This window comes from Eptatretus burgeri, chromosome 12 (assembly GCF_056783735.1).
Source record: "Eptatretus burgeri isolate ZD-2024b chromosome 12, Ebu_testis_v1, whole genome shotgun sequence".
NCBI lineage: Eukaryota > Metazoa > Chordata > Myxini > Myxiniformes > Myxinidae > Eptatretus > Eptatretus burgeri.
Window position 1 is genome coordinate 96,386,067 of NC_140972.1, and position 16,127 is coordinate 96,402,193.

A 16,127-nucleotide genomic window follows, 5' to 3' on the forward strand; every position below is an offset into this window, starting at 1 on the left:
CTGCTTCAGAGTTTAAGGTTGACTATTGCCACTACGTGCGATGCACCCTTAGAGGTACGGAGTTTCTTTCAGTCCAGGTCACAGTACCGAGAAAAACGTGACGCGACCGCTCGGAGGGGCACAGAATTGGTCCTTCAGTATTAATATATAGATAAGGCCGTTAATTATCTTAAAAAGTGATGTTTTAGTTATCCCAAACAACCAAATTTCACTCTTTTACTTCCTTGGAGTTTTCTTCGTATGCATGCAAAGTTTCAGGCTGCTCGGTTTTATGGTTTTGGAGTTAGGAATTATTAGGAGGGAAACCACGGGGTAACATCACTGGGTCAGATTGCGGGAGAGTGTGTCGGAGTGGTGCTGAGGTGTCGTCCACCAGACGGCGGTCTCCTTGGGTTAACCTGAGGCGGTCCCTTCGGGTGGGTGCCTGGAATGTCATATCCCTAAGAGAGGATGATCACCTGTCTCTGTTATCATCTGAGCTCAAGCGTTTGGACATCGCGATTGCAGCTCTCTCTGAGGTTCGGAGACCGGATTGCGGCGAGATAATGGTGGATGGTTACACCTACTATTGGTCTGGTCGCTCTGATGGTTACCATACCCAAGGAGTTGCTGTAGCTGTGTCCAATAAGCTGACCCCAATGATAATTGAGGTAACACCGGTCAACGAGCGTATTATGAGATTAAGGATTCGTCACTCCTTAGGTGTCATTTCCCTGGTCTCTGTTTATTCTCCGACTGAGGCGAGTGATCTCACAGAGAAGGATGCATTCTACGCCGCGCTCGAGTCTGTGGTTGATCAGTGCCCCAGACGAGATACACTTCTAGTCTTGGGGGATTTTAATGCATCGACTGGAACTGACAGGGATGGTTATGAGATGTGTGTTGGTCCCCATGGGTCAAGAACTATGAACCAGAATAGCACTAAGTTCCTTGACTTTGCAAGAAGTCATGGACTTAGGGTGGCTGGTTCATGGTTTCAGCGCCCACAAGCTCATCGCTGGACTTGGTATTCCAACGCTGGCGGTGTGGGAAAGGAGATTGACCATGTCCTCATTGACGGTCGTTGGAGGATGATCCAGAACTGCAGGGTCTACCGGAGTACTCAATTCCTCAATACTGACCACAGGCTTGTTGTAGCAACTCGAAAGATGCACCTTAAATCCTGGAGAATGGTACCATCCCAGCCTAGGCTGGATGTTGGCAAGCTCAGGGATGAGAGAGTAGCTGAGGAGTTTGCGAACAGGCTGAGTGGACACTTGGGGGGTCTGGGTGCTTTGGGGGGACCTGAAGAGTTGTGGAGTGCCTTCAAGACCACCGTCCTTGATGTTGCCGGTGGATGTCTTGGAGCTCACCGCAGGGCAAAGAAGAATTTTGTCTCTCAAGGGACACTGGATGCCATTGACCAGAGTCGCAGGGCCAGGCTGAATGGCAGAGCTGAGCTGTTCAGGGGGCTGAGGCGAAAAACTGTACGTGCACTGAGGGTGGACAAGGAGGCCTATGTGCGAGGAATCTGTGAGGGGGTAGAGCATCACCTGTGGACAGGTGATTCTCGTCCTGCTTACAGGGGAATTCGCGCATTGCGTTCATCCAAGCCCATCCCTCGGAGCACTGCAGTTCGAGCAGAGAGTGGTAGGCTCTTGACAGAGGAGTCTGAAGTGAAGGCCCGCTGGGCCGGTTACTTTGAGCGGTTGTACCAGCCTGATCCCCCAGCTGTCGAGTTGGACGTCAAAGGTGTTACAATCCCTGTTGCTGACCCTCAAATCAACTGTGGTCCAACTTCGCTTGTGGAAACACGGGCTGCGGTGAACCAGTTGAAAAGGGCAAAGCTCCAGGGATCTGTGGCATCCATGCTGAACTTCTCAAGGCTGGTGGAAGTGCTGCACTCGTGTCGTTGCATGCAGTTTTGTGCTCTCCCTGCAACACAGGCATCATCCCAACTGACTGGAAGAGGGGCCTTGTTGTCCCTCTCTGGAAAGGGAAGGGTGATCGCCAAGACTGCAACAACTACCGAGGGGTGACGCTGCTCTCAGTGCCGGGCAAGGTCTTTGCTCGGATAATTCTTGATAGGGTTCGCCACCATCTGCTTGAGCACCAGCGTCCAGAGCAGTCAGGCTTTACACCAAAGAGGTCAACGATTGACCATATCCTTGCCCTTCGTGTCCTCACCGAACGCAGACGAGAGTTTCGGCAGGGGCTGCTTGCAGCCTATGTTGATCTCTGTAAAGCGTTCGATTCAGTGAATCGGGATGTCCTCTGGAGGATTCTTGGTCTTCGTGGGGTGCCACCAAAACTGATCGATCTGATGTCTGAACTCTACTCTGGTACTGAGAGTGCTGTGAAGTGTGGTGGTACCATCTCTGACTTATTTCCAGTTGTTACTGGAGTTCGTCAGGGGTGTGTACTGGCCCCCACACTTTTCAGCACTTGTATGGACTCGATTTTAGGGAGGATGTCGGAGAAATCAAGCTGCGGTGCATCGTTTGGGAATGTCAAGATCTCGGACCTTGATTTTGCAGATGATGCAGTCATCTTTGCGGAGACTTTAAACATCCTTTTGGGGGCCCTCGAGGTGCTGAATGAGGAGTCGGAGCCGCTGGGATTACGGGTTTCTTGAGTCATAACTAAGATCCAGACTTTCGGTGACATCTTGGATGCTGCTGTCCTGTCTGTGTCTGTTTGTGGTGAGGATGTTGAGGTCGTGGAGAGATTCACTTACCTTGGCAGTGATATTCATGTCTCTGCTGACTGCGAGTCAGAGGTCAATAGACGTCTGGGTCGGGCCTGGGGAGTCATGGATTCACTGGATCATGGGGTGTGGCGCTGCCGGTACCTGTGCGGGAGGACGAAAGTCCGAGTCTTCAGGTCCTTGGTACTTCCAGTCTTGCTCTATGGATGCGAGATTTGTACTCTGACCAAGGATCTGAGACGGAGACTTAATTCCTTTGGTACCAGGTCTCTTCGGAGAATCCTTGGCTATCGCTGGTCGGATTTTGTGTCCAACGAGCGGTTGCTGAGAGAGACTCGGATAAGATTTGTTACCTGCATAGTCCGTGAGCGTCAGTTGCGGCTGTATGGACATGTGGCTCGTTTTCCTGACGCTGATCCTGCTCACCAGATTCTCTCAGCGGGGGAGTCTCGTGGGTGGAGGAGGCCAGTGGGCCGACCACGTGCCTCGTGGTTGCAGCAGGTTGACCATCATCTCAAGGAGATGGGGATGGGCCTGGCATCTGCCTGGGGGATCACCAGACGGAGGCCCCTGGTGTACCGGCGGAAAGTGGACGCAGCGACGCACTGTTCTGGCACATGCTCCCATACCTGACCTGAAGGAGACACACTGAAATGCGCGCGCACACACACACACACACACACACACACACACACACACACACACACACACACACACACACACACACACACACACACACACACACACACACACACACACACACACACACACACACACACACACACACATTGACATTTCTTAGTGCAGATTTGTTAATTATTTAATGTAATTATTAATTAATTCTTGGCTTTTGCTTTGAATGACTGGTGGTAAAAGGATTAAACATGTGAGGGAATGACCGGTGGTAAAAAGATTAAACATGTGAGGGAATGACCGGTGGTAAAAAGATTAAACTTGTGAGGGAATGATGGGTGGAAAAAGGATTAAACTTGTGAGAATAAATATATGTAAATTAAAAAAGAATATCCACCCACGTCTCTCACCTGTGAATGGATAAAATAACCAGTTATCTCTCACCTAGTTAATTAAACCTCGGTGGCTAGGATTATATAAATATATCGACTCCTCACATGCTTTTCTAGCCGAAGAAGCTGCATAAAGCAACCACGAAAGGCTACCAAAGTAAGCCCTTTACTGTTTCAAACCCTTCCCAGAGTTACATCCCAGCTGTAAAGATGTTCACAGACAGTACACATGAGACTCCCAATGCTACACACCTTCTCAGCTGCCGGACCAGTTAAATTGCATATATATATATATATATATATATATATATATATATATATATATATATATATATATATATATTTGTTGTTCTTCTTTCGGCTGCTCCCATTGGGGGTCGTGACCAATGACATCATAACTATTATTAAAACATTTGACGATCATTAAGAAGTGGAAGGCATATGGTACCACCAAGATCCTGCCGAGATCAGACCATCTCTCCAACTGGATGACCAAGCAGGGAGGAGACTGATCAGAGAGGCCACAAAGAGGCTAATGACAACTTTGAAAGAGCTGCATCTCTTTATGGCAAAGACTGGTTACTGTGTGCATGTGAAAACAATATCCCAAGCACTCCACAAGTCTAGCCTGTATGGTAGGGTGACAAGAAGGAAGCCATCACTCAAAAAAGCCCACCTTGAGTCCCATTTGAGGTGTGAAAAAAAAAACTCGGAAGTCCCGGAAGTTCACCTTTCAGCATGACAACAACCCGAAGCACATTGCCAAAGCTGCACTGGAGTGGTTAAGAAACAAAAGGATAAATGTCCTTGAGTAGCCCAGTCAGAGCCCCGAGATAAATCCAATCAAAAATCTGTGGCTTGACTTGAAGATTGTTGTCCATCAACGCTCCCCACAAACTTGACTGAGCTTGAACAGTTTTGTACAGAAGAATGGGGAAATATTACTCAATCAAGGTGTGCAAAGTTGGTAAAGACCTATCCCAACAGACTCACAGCTGTAATTGCTGTCAAAGGTGCTTCCACCAAGTATTAACTCGGGGGGGGGGGGGGGGTGGACATTTATCCAACCAAGATGTTCTAGTTTTGTATTTTTAATTAATTTTCTGAAGTTTGTAGAATTTGTTTTTTTACTTGGAAGTTGTGGGTTACAATGTGTAAATAAAAGGTGTAAAAAGTCTGATTTAATGAAATTTAATTCCAGGCTAAAAGGCAACAAAAGGTGAAAATTGTGAAAGGGGACGTGGACTTTCTATAGACACTGTATTGTTTGCGGGCGGCTGTCATGAACAACAGATTTCAGAAAAGAAAAAAAAAAAACAACCTATGATTCCAAATTTTTGTCACAACCTGTAAATACAAAGTTTTGTATCGATCTGTTATGAGGTTCTGGAAAAGAATTTTTGTGTTGTTATTTTCATTCCAACATGGCCACTAGACCACGTAACCAATAACGTCACAAATTTATTTCTTCACTCACATTGGGTCGTCGATCAGATATACGAAATTTCAGATAATTTACATTCAACCAATTATAGCTGTAATACCACTTCACTGATGACATCATCATTATGAAGTTTTTTTTTTTTTTTTTTTTTTTTTTTTTTTTTTTTTGGTTGATTCATCATCTCTGCGCTATCCTGAATCAGAATCAGCCAGGAGCCAGACTCGCACCCTTGAGGAATTTATTTTTAGAGGCGAAAAACAAGATGGCCTCCACCGACTTTCGATAAATTCTGCTTTGGGCTATATCTTCACTTCTAATGCACTTACACACACAATGTTGGTGTCTACAACTATGTTTTCATGGTCAAGGATTCCGATAATGATAAAATTGAAGGTGTATATATAAGACCTGTCTCATATTTTCAAGATGGCCAACATTTTAATATGAAAAATGGCTATTTTGCAGTTCCACTGATCACTTCGAGTAAGAAATTGAATTTGATGAACCCTCAAATATTAATACTACGTACAATAATAGTCAATGATGGCTGAAGTAACTTACTTGCAATGATCAATGAATTGATGATTACATTGGAATACGATTTTTACACAAATATATCCGGATACATGTGGATAGTTGACTACGACTTTGGGTTATATCTTAAAGTAAGTATGTACATGTATATGATTTTGAAATTACCTATTATTTTTAGGCAAACAAATGTTAACTTCGTTAGGGATGCAATGTTCTACATTATGTTCAATCCTCGTCATCGTCGTCATGATTAGCAGCTACTGCCCTTGTCTGTTCGTTACAACAGTCTGATCCAGCATTACAACTGTAAAACATCGAACATGACATCTGTGCTGCCACACAACCACACCTCCCGGTGGAACATGGCCGCTGGTGGAGCATCCACACTTGATCAGCTGCAGAAGGGTGACTGGTGCAGCAGACACATCAGGTGGAAGTGTGGTTGGACACAACGTCGCACCGTCCTCACCTTCTTGCCATCCATACTTGATGGGATCCAAGTTCGGAGGGCCTCACTGAGTGGCCGATTTCCATATAATGACTTGATGATGAGCGCTATGTACATGTGAAACAAAGGCATCATGCGATGGGGGCAATGACTTCAATTTCGGAGCAGAGGTAATCTTGGAGTTGGCCATCTTTGACTTCCACAACTGATACTGGTGTGTGGACATATCACCTTCAACTTTGGAACCATAACAGGCAGCAATGAAGGTAGTTTCCTCAGATATCATCTTTTCCTCGTCTGCTTCCAGCTGACCAAGTAAGGTGGAATGATGTCCGCCCATTAGTACCTTCAGCGCTGTGACCTTTCCAATGCCAAACAAATACAACACAGTATCGCATCCGGTCAGAGCATGTACAGCAGGCAGATATTTGGCGATGCTTTTGTGTTTCAGTGCTGTTTGATGAATGTCTACATTTGCCCTCCCAGCACACGGACTCTCCATGCTGATATCCACAGTCATCTTTTCCTCGAGGTAGAAATGAATCAACAGGACAAAGACATCTGTATCGTCACAGACCACTTTGATGTGTCGGTCACCACTGATACCTGACACAATTCTCACGAAGTGATTGATGATGATGACATCTGCTTCTTCATGGTGTGTTTTCAGATCATGTCTCTGGAGAGTAGAATTGTTCCATACTTGTACTGGTGTAGGATCTTTTCCGGTGATCACCAGTTTGGTCTGGTTGTCCACAATGTGGGTCATTGGATACTGACAGATCAAATCGATCAGTTGTACTTTGTTGTCGGCTACATTTAGGACCACTTTTTTTGCGCTGGAAATGTTATGTGTAAGTTGAGTTGATGTTTTCGACTTTAATCATGACCTGCACGACTGGATCTCGTCATTTGTTTCGTGCTGATTTTGATGTACCTGTCGAAAATCGGGTATATGTCACAACACTCCAGGTGGTATTTGATGGTTCCCATGAAGTTGATCACATAATCCTCAACTGTACCATTTGTGGCCAATGTACAGTCCATAACATGGCGCATCCATCGATGACAGCATCGGAACACCTTGGATTCGACTTGATTACTCAACTTGGAGTTTCGTCTTCAGGATTGCTTTCGACTGAGCCCGCATCGCACCGCTCTCATCAAACAAGGAGGCTGGGACAGGGAGGGGACAGTTCGTAAGAGATGACATCCTTGATATCAATATCCCTGTATTGTTGGAGACGTATGACTCTGGTGTAAATAAATTGGGTATCATATACTGGCCTTCCATCCAGCTTGATGCTCTTTTTGGTCGAAGTCATCAGGGTCACTTTCTTGGTTAGTGTCTTGTTGAAGCTTGTTGGCCATCCAGATTCGAATTCCGCCATCTGTTGTCGTCCAATCTTGAGAGAATCATCAACGTTTACCTTGTCTGTCGCATGAAACATAGTAGTAGACACCAAAATTGTGTGTGTAAATGCATTAGAAGTGAAGATGGAGCCCAAAACAGAATTTATCGAAAGTCGGTGGCGATCATTTTATTTTTCGCCTCTAAAAAAAATTCCTCAAGGGTTCGAGTCTGGCACCCGGCTGATTCTGATTCAGGATAGCTCAGAGATGATGAATCAACGAAAAATCTTCATAATGACGCTAAAGCACGCTTTGCCCTGAAATGGCCGTTTGGCATCGAAACTACACCCCCCCCCCTGCGCGTGCGCACGTGCACACACACACACACACACACACACACACACACACACACACACACACACACACACACACACACACACACACACACACACACACACACACTGCTCACTCTTGCTTCCTTTTCTCCCTTTTCTGGGGAGTAAATAGGTCTTCTTATTCATCAACAACACGGGCATGTGTGTGGCCAGTTAAGGTATCCTGAGAAGAAACCATCTTTCCCTAAATGTAGACACACTAGTTCATCATTAAATATCAACCTCTATCCACTCCTTCCGTCTCTTCTGCTCTTACTGCCACTTGTGTGCCTATCGTCATTTCCTTGTGGCCACCCCCTTGCCTGCACCCCCAACCACACCCGTGGGCTTCCTCACTCCATTACCTACCCCACCATCACCCCCAACATATTCTATTTGGTGCACAAACATCAAAGGCTTATGCTCCAATCTCATGGATCCCTCCTTATAGATTGCTGCCTAATCTGCAGATGTTATCCCTCTTACATAAACTCTTGGGATCCACATCATAACTTCCAATTTCTGCAGACTGTCTCCTCCCAAGCCCCCCCCCCCACCTCTCCACCACCACCATCCTGATGAGTTGTTTTCTTTTTCCTCCACCACCGAAGGTAAAGGAAGTTATGTTTTCACCCTGTCTGTTTGTCTCTCTGCCTGTGTGTTTGGCTGTGTACACGATATCTCAAAAAGTTGTGGACAGGTTCGATGTGTGACAAGGACGAAATGATTAGATTTTGATGAAGATCCGGATCCGGATCCAACTACTGGAATTTTAAAGTGATTCTTCACCTTTGAGAGATAGGGCCAAAAACGATATAGTACTGTATTGCATGGTATTTCAAAAATGTAATGGGCCCGATACGTTCTCGTGGATCAGGAATTACGTGGCGGAGGTGTGCGCTCCACCGAGTGCCCTTCTAGTTGTATGTGGTTTACCATACTTCAAATTCTGATGGCTCTCAGCCAAATACCACTCATTTCTCTTCTCCCATCCCAAATACCTCCCTAATTTGCAGTGTTCGCACCTATCACTATTCTAGCTGGCTTGATATCTATCAGTTCTCACACCATTTTCCATGGTATTTTAGCTGTTGGTATTCCATGGTATTCCAAGCATCAACGGCTAAATGTTATCCAGGTATTCTCCATTGATCTACGCCATTCCTCAACTGCACAGAGCTCATCACAGTGTACAAACCTGGCCACCTGGTGTCTGCTGCCACAGAAGAATCATCCAACCTTTTCAAAACCGTCTCCACCATTCATACATGTTTTTCTGCGACACAATTTGTTTCATATCGTGCAGTCATTCTTCTAAGACCGTCACACAGATTGACACCTTCAGGAAGCAAAAACCTGATGACTCCTCGCTGTGCCATAACACTGCATTGTTGTCATGGGACAGCCATTCGTTACAGCATGATTACTTGCATCAACAAATGATTCACTTTTGGCCCTTCAGTATGGTACATAATACAATTGTATTACACACTTGCATTACTCGGCGGAGTAAAATTTACGTCATTGGTTGACTTGCTCTCTTACATCATTGACAGGTCTTTGTCAATGGAAAACCCATTGCATCACTTTCAGAAAACTCCAATCGGTGCAGGATAGTTGCACACAACTTCGTGAGGCAGGCTGCGGCAACATCCCCTCTACCGATGTCGAGAAAATGATCGGTCATCGACTGGGAACATGTCTTTGAGTGCAAAATGACCCATATGCTCATGATGTCCTTCCAAGAGCACCATGAGGCCCAATTAATATCTGGTCAGCTTCTGGGATATAGTAAGTACAGTGGAGCTCCTGGGCCTCACCATCAACTCTAACCTGTCTCAAGCAAGCCGCAAATAGTCTAAAAAAACAGTCGCCCACTTGGAATTCTCATACCATCCTCAGCTTAAAATGGTGCTTCTAACCACATAGCCTCATCTGGACTCGCATGGAATATGGATCCCCACTGTGGACTGGTGTTGCTGCTTCCCATCTTTCCTCCTTGAGGACCTAGAATCTATGGCTCTCCACGTCATTAAAATCTTACGTCAATACGTTGAGTCTCCGTTTGGTCCTGCTCACTGTAGGTTGAGCAGTGACCTTATATTTACCTCTGCCACCGAAGGTGGACGGAGGTTATCTTTTCACCCCTCTCTATCTGTTTGTAACTTGCAAAATCGAAGATTGTTCAAGTATATTGGTTAGTCGATTTTGTTATTCTGTCTGTTTATCATCTACAGGTCACAATTTTAAACCAATCTTCACGAAACTTCACCACATGGTAGAGTTTGTCATAAGGAAGAAGCCTGTTGTTTTTGAGATCAAAAGGTCAACAACTAAGGTGGTATTTGAAAATCCTCAATTTTCATCCGATTGACTTGGAATTTGAAGAGGATTTATATTTCACGTCACTGAATTCAAGGATCAATTATTTTTGAGGTGTACATGGACCAAAAGGTCAACATAATGCCAAGGTCAACAACTGAGGTGGTATTTCTAAAATCCTCAATTTTCGTCCCATTCACTTGAAATTTGAAGAGGATTTATATTTCAGGTCACTGAATTCAACCATGAATTATTTTGAGGTCCACATAGACCAAAGGGTCAACATAGGCCACAAGGTCAACATCAGCTGAATTTCTAAAATTGTCACTATTCATCTGATTCACTTGAAATTTGAAGAGGATTTATATTTCAGGTCACTGAATTCAACCACGAATTGTTTTTGAGGTCCACTTCGACCAAAGGGTCAACATACGCCAAAAGGTCAACATCAGCCGAATTTCTAAAATTGTCACTTTTCATCTGATTCACTTGAAATTTGAAGAGTTGCATGTTTGGTCATTGAATTCAACCACCAATTATTTTTGACGTCAAATTTGTTTTATGGATTTTGCAAGTGTCGTACTCTTCATGACGTCTTCTTCTTGTAAATTGCCGGAATCTTTCGGATTTCAGCAATTATGTTGGTTGGTTGTGTGTGTCATTGTCTCTCTGTCTGTCTGTTTGTGTGTTTGTTTAGCCTGTATCAGCCACACTGTTTAAGCGATCATGACCAAACTGGGTACAGACGTCGGCCATGGTCCAACTTAGACACTTGTCGTTTTTGGTGAATCTCGGTCAAAGGTCAAGGTCACCGAAAAACCGAAATTCTTATGTTCGCTAAAATGGTCGTGTCGACTTCAAACCAAATCCAAAATGTGCATCTTCCAATTCTGCATCCAACCACATGTCTCATTGGGGAGTCACACCACCAACCTTCTTGGCGGTCGGGGGTCGAATGTCGGGGGGTTGGGTCAAAACTTTCAAATTGCGCTAAAAACGCCATTTCAAGTCCGATTGACTTCCAAGTTATGATCATGACCACACTAAGTGCGATAACTCATTAAACAGTTGCACTATCGACTCGTAAGAACCAAATTGATTTCCACGGTTTTGTTTTTTTTCAGAGATCATGGAGATATGACAAAGTTATTCCGGCAATTCCTTGCTCAACGAGCAATTTCATTTGTTTGTTTGAGTGCAGGATATCTCAAAAAGTTGTGGATGGATCCAGATGAAATTTTATGTGGACACGTTGTGTGTGTGTGTGACAAGGACAAATTCATTCAATTTTGCTGAAGATCCGAATCCGGATCCGGATCTGATAATTTTTTTTTAAGTGATTCTTCTCCATTGAGAGATCGGGCTAAACCGATATATAGCACAATATCTAAAAAAGTTGTGTGCGGATTCGGATGAAACTCGGTGGACAGGTTAGGTGTGTGACAACGACGACGACAAATTGATTCAATTTTGGTGAAGATGTGAATCCGGAACAGGATACGAGTTTTGTTTAATTTTTAAGTTGATTCTTCACCATTGAGAAACCGAGCCAAAAACGATATGTGGCTGGTATTTCAAAAATGTGTTAGTCCCAATATGTTCTCGTGGATCAGGCGTTACGGGGTGGAGGTATGCGCTCTACTGAGTGCCCTTCTGTTTTATTTATATAACTGTAACATTGTCATTTAAATACAAAATCGAATAACCCTCCACCTCCATTCTCTCACCCCAACCCTTCTCCCCCCCCCCTCTACCTACCCAAAGCTATTTCCTTCTTTGTATATTTTTCTGAGATTTGTAAATTCTAACGACACCTCATGACAATAACATATTTTGATGGTGAGACGTAAACTCCCGTATTATTATGGAATATAGCGTGTGAGGCCTGAGGCTTGTCTGGGTGTGATGGTAAGAGGCTAATAAATAATTTATTTTGAAATGAAATTTTGATGGAAAAGCTCAACAACAGAGTGTGTCAGGTATCAATCAATTGCAGCTCATGGAAAGGAATATGCGTGCAGTTGTATATGTTCAGGAAAAGACTTGCACATTCCAGGTGTTTGTACGTCCATTTTGAATAACATACGGTATTTTCTGCCTGAGTTGGCAACAAAATGCATTCCCCTCTCTTTCCATTTGTTTTCACCCAAAATAATATTCTCACATTATTAATGAGGCGTCACTACCAAGTCCTTACGTGCACATGGGCACAGCGCCGTGCTGTGTTCCTACTTCTCAACTGTTCTCTACTGTCCAAATGTTGAGGCATTGATCCTCCTGTGCTGTACTCAACTGTTCCGAGTTGTGGCCTTGCACAGGTATGTCACAAGGTGATATTGATTTAACATATACCTCACTGTTCCATACATGTTGCGTTGACTTTTTGCTTTTTAAAATCTATTTATTTATTACTTTTTTTTTTACTCGACTGCGCCTTGGCATTCCATCCTACCAGGCCATTCTCCATGCGGAGCGCCGATGCCTAAGGACGTGCTTCTCCACGTGGTGCAAGAACGCATGGACCCAGCGGTGCTACCACGATTGCGACCTTGCGGGTGTCCATCAAAGGCGCATAAAGGCTCGAGCATTTGGCGCTTGTCTCGCAGAATCACCGAGGGTCTGGCACAGGTAAGCGATCCTGATATTTGGATTGACTGTAAGGGTGCAAGGTTGCCACCTGTATAAACGATACGACTAAACGTGGCGTTCTTCAATCCACAAGTAAGTTATTTGTTGTTTTGCAAAGCTTGCGGTCCTGCTGAGTCCGAGAGAACTTCCTGCCGTTTGAGTTTCCCAAGCAACAGAAGCCTTCCGTTATGCTCGGTGGAGCGATTTTTAGCGTGACACTTTAAAAGAAACATACTTGAGCCCTTCACACATCAACGCCGTGATAAAACTTCCTGTTTATTCAGGGGAAAAAATGCCAGTGTGCAGAGTTTAGCCACAAAAAGGAGAATATAAAATCCACTGACAAAGCATGATGGGTTTAGCTTATATGCTTCATGGGGACACAAACCAACCTTGAGCTTGTTCAAAGACGCTTGGCAAATACCGTAGTGACACGTCGACGGCTTCGGCGATGGTGCGTTTGATATGATGCTTCTTCTCGTTTGCACCTTTTTATTTTTTTTACACGAGTTACGTCCTGTGGGAAAGGTTGTACAGCATCAGCAAAAGTAAAAAAAATGCGTAGAAACTTCCAACATCATCAGGGACATGGAGGTCATTCTGACGGGCATGTCTTCGGCTTTCTTGCTCTTCAAATAATTCCTTCTTTGGAGAGCGCGAGTTGGTTCGGTGGAAGTTGGGAATGGCGTGGTGGTAGGGATTGTCTGAAAACCAAGGAGTTCGTGATCGGGAACATAGCAGGTGAGGGACAGGGTGGGGGTTAAAAAGCCCCCCCCCCTTTCCCACCACCACTCCTCAACTCACAGCTGCATCTCATTCTAAGTCTCCAACAAAGAGAATTAATGATGTGAACTGAAGCTGATGAAGTAAATTGAGCTTCTAAATTGTGCTCATGTAAATTCACAACAATTGGTCTGGTGTAGTTTTTCTTTTGAGAAAAAAATTGATGCTGTTGAGATGCAGATGTTTTGCTCGTGTGGGCTTCTTGAGGCCTGTGCGTTACAGGAATGTTGAACAATCGGGCTGTTTCGTCCGTCGTTTGTTAACGGTGCTCAATTTGCCTTTGGTATGCCGGCTGGACTTTCCAAAAATCTTTTGACATTCTCATCCTTCATTCATTCATGGCATTACCACGAGGACACCGGCTATGTCACCGATGCAATGCCCCCGATAGATTAGGGCGGGAATTTGTTATTTGTTTAGGGTGTCGCCGACGATTGACAATCGTCTACCCTTTGCAGAAAAGTCTGTGGGATACTTAACGTCTACCGGTTAATGCTGGCAGTCTTGTCCCGAGCCTCACGTCCAACCGAGGGATGGTGTGCTCATTGATGCAACACCTTGCCTGTGAACCATGAGGGTACTGTAGTACTTTACAGGAATCTAATACAGACTAAACCGCTCAAACGTGAGTGCGCTCCCTCTGAGCTATGCTGCCTCCCCATGAAGATAGTACCTCGATAGGTGAGCTGAAGTTATGTTTTGGTTTAAAATAATGTGTTTATACCTGCAATCACTGTTTTTAAAACTGGTGGTGGTTGTTACGACTATTAAAGTTTAACAAATTTGTGCGGGCGTCCTTGTGTCCCGATCGCACCGGTGTCTCGGTCGTGCGGGTGTCGTCAAACATACAAAGGAAGAAACAATGTTGTTAACCATTCAAATCAATCAGGATTTGGGTTCTTAAACTGCACATTAAAAATAGACAAAGTAGATTTGTGAAAAAGGCCTCTGTGAGAAAATCTTCCATCTTTCTCTTCTTTGTTACTGGAATTGCGTTTACTCGTATTTGCTGTAGGTTTTCCAATCATGACTTTTTTTTCCGAGCGAGAAAGTGGGGGATAATGTCGTGATGTTTTTTTTTTTAAGGATATAACCCCCACCCTACCCCTTCCACATAAGCCTTCATTAGTGGATCCTTGCCTGAATATAACATCTCTCAGCGTGGAGTCCCAAGAAGACTCGATTCAACCCCAGTTCATGACCTGGCTTGAGGTTAGCTCGATAAATATATATCCACAAAGATACATTTGTTTACTTACTTGTTTAATTTCCTTGAGATTTTTCAACCCTGAGTTAATGCCGGCCACGGTGATATGTTGAAGGTGAGAAGTGTCTCCGGGCAGTAAAGTGCAAACGTGTGTTGTGTGTTGCGTCGAGAGAACATTCGACAATGCGGGAACACCGAGCTGTGCCTCGTTTTCTGGCTTGAGGGTTATTTCAAAAAGCGATCATCTTACTGCATCACAATGACATTCAAGCTTGCATGGCTCTGTATATGTGATGCCATGTTGGTGACATTTTGTATGTACCTCCAAGCCAACTGTGACAGTGATACACATGACACTATTATAATCACACATTATATGCAGACCATCAATAACAGTACCGCTTTTAACATCTCTTCTTTAAAATGTTATCACTTTTTGGGGTGACTGGCTTTACGTCAACAAAGTATCATTTGCTTTTGTTGTGATTTGAATGAACGAATCGACTTTTGTTTGACATTATAACCCGATGTTCTTGCAGGATCGAGGCTCATTGCTCTTTAACTCGACTTGAACCTATTAATACGAACCCACGAGATCTGAGAGGTTACCCTTTTAACACAAATACAGGATCATAGGGCATTTGCAAGATATAACAGTTGAATGCACTACTTGGCCTGCGGGACATGGGAGAAAGGCATCACGCGGCCTGTAAACCATGGGAAAGGAGTCCCACACGGAATGCAGGTTATGGGCGAGGGGCACCACACATCCTGTAGAATGTGGGTGAGGGACACCACGGGGTTTGTTGAACATGGGTGAAGAGCTCTGCTTAGACTGTAGAATGTAAGTGAGGGACACCACACAGTATAAAGAACTTGGGTTGGGGCACTGCTTCGACTGTATAATGTTGCTGAGAGGCACTGTGCGGTATGTGGAACACGCGAGAAGGGCACCGGATGTCCTGGAGTACTTCAATAAGTGCAGGTGGCTTTTGACGTGTTGATGTGCAGATTCGAGCCAGAGCTGCACAGTGCACAAGGAAGAAACCTCCACCAACTGGGAACCACCTGGACCGCCTGGAGGAAGGTACAACTGCTGATTGAATAACATGCCCTCTAATTACATATGTAACGGAATGTTCTGCTTGAGCGATTTTGAAAATTGTAATTCTGCTTCATGGTAAGTTTTACATGTGGAGTCTGAGCACTGTGAATTGCCGTGTGCTGTTGTAACCGTTTTATAATTCGATGGCACGTTGTGAAATACCCGTTTGATTCTTGGTCGTCGCCTCGAGCTAAATCCACTCTCCTGTCTCTCACATC

At 44.5% G+C, this 16,127-nt stretch overlaps 1 protein-coding gene across 9 annotated transcripts in view; it reads left to right on the plus strand.

Annotated features, from left to right (window-relative positions):
* SFI1 (SFI1 centrin binding protein) overlaps window positions 1-16,127 on the plus strand; it is a 135,947-nt gene that overhangs the window by 65,655 nt on the left and 54,165 nt on the right. For all 9 annotated transcript variants that reach the window (XM_085849009.1, XM_085849003.1, XM_085849004.1 and 6 more), the window contains 2 exons: window positions 12,642-12,814; window positions 15,816-15,891. In XM_085849009.1, coding sequence (XP_085705135.1) covers window positions 12,642-12,814; window positions 15,816-15,891 — 249 coding nt within the window. The remainder of the gene's footprint in view (window positions 1-12,641; window positions 12,815-15,815; window positions 15,892-16,127) is intronic.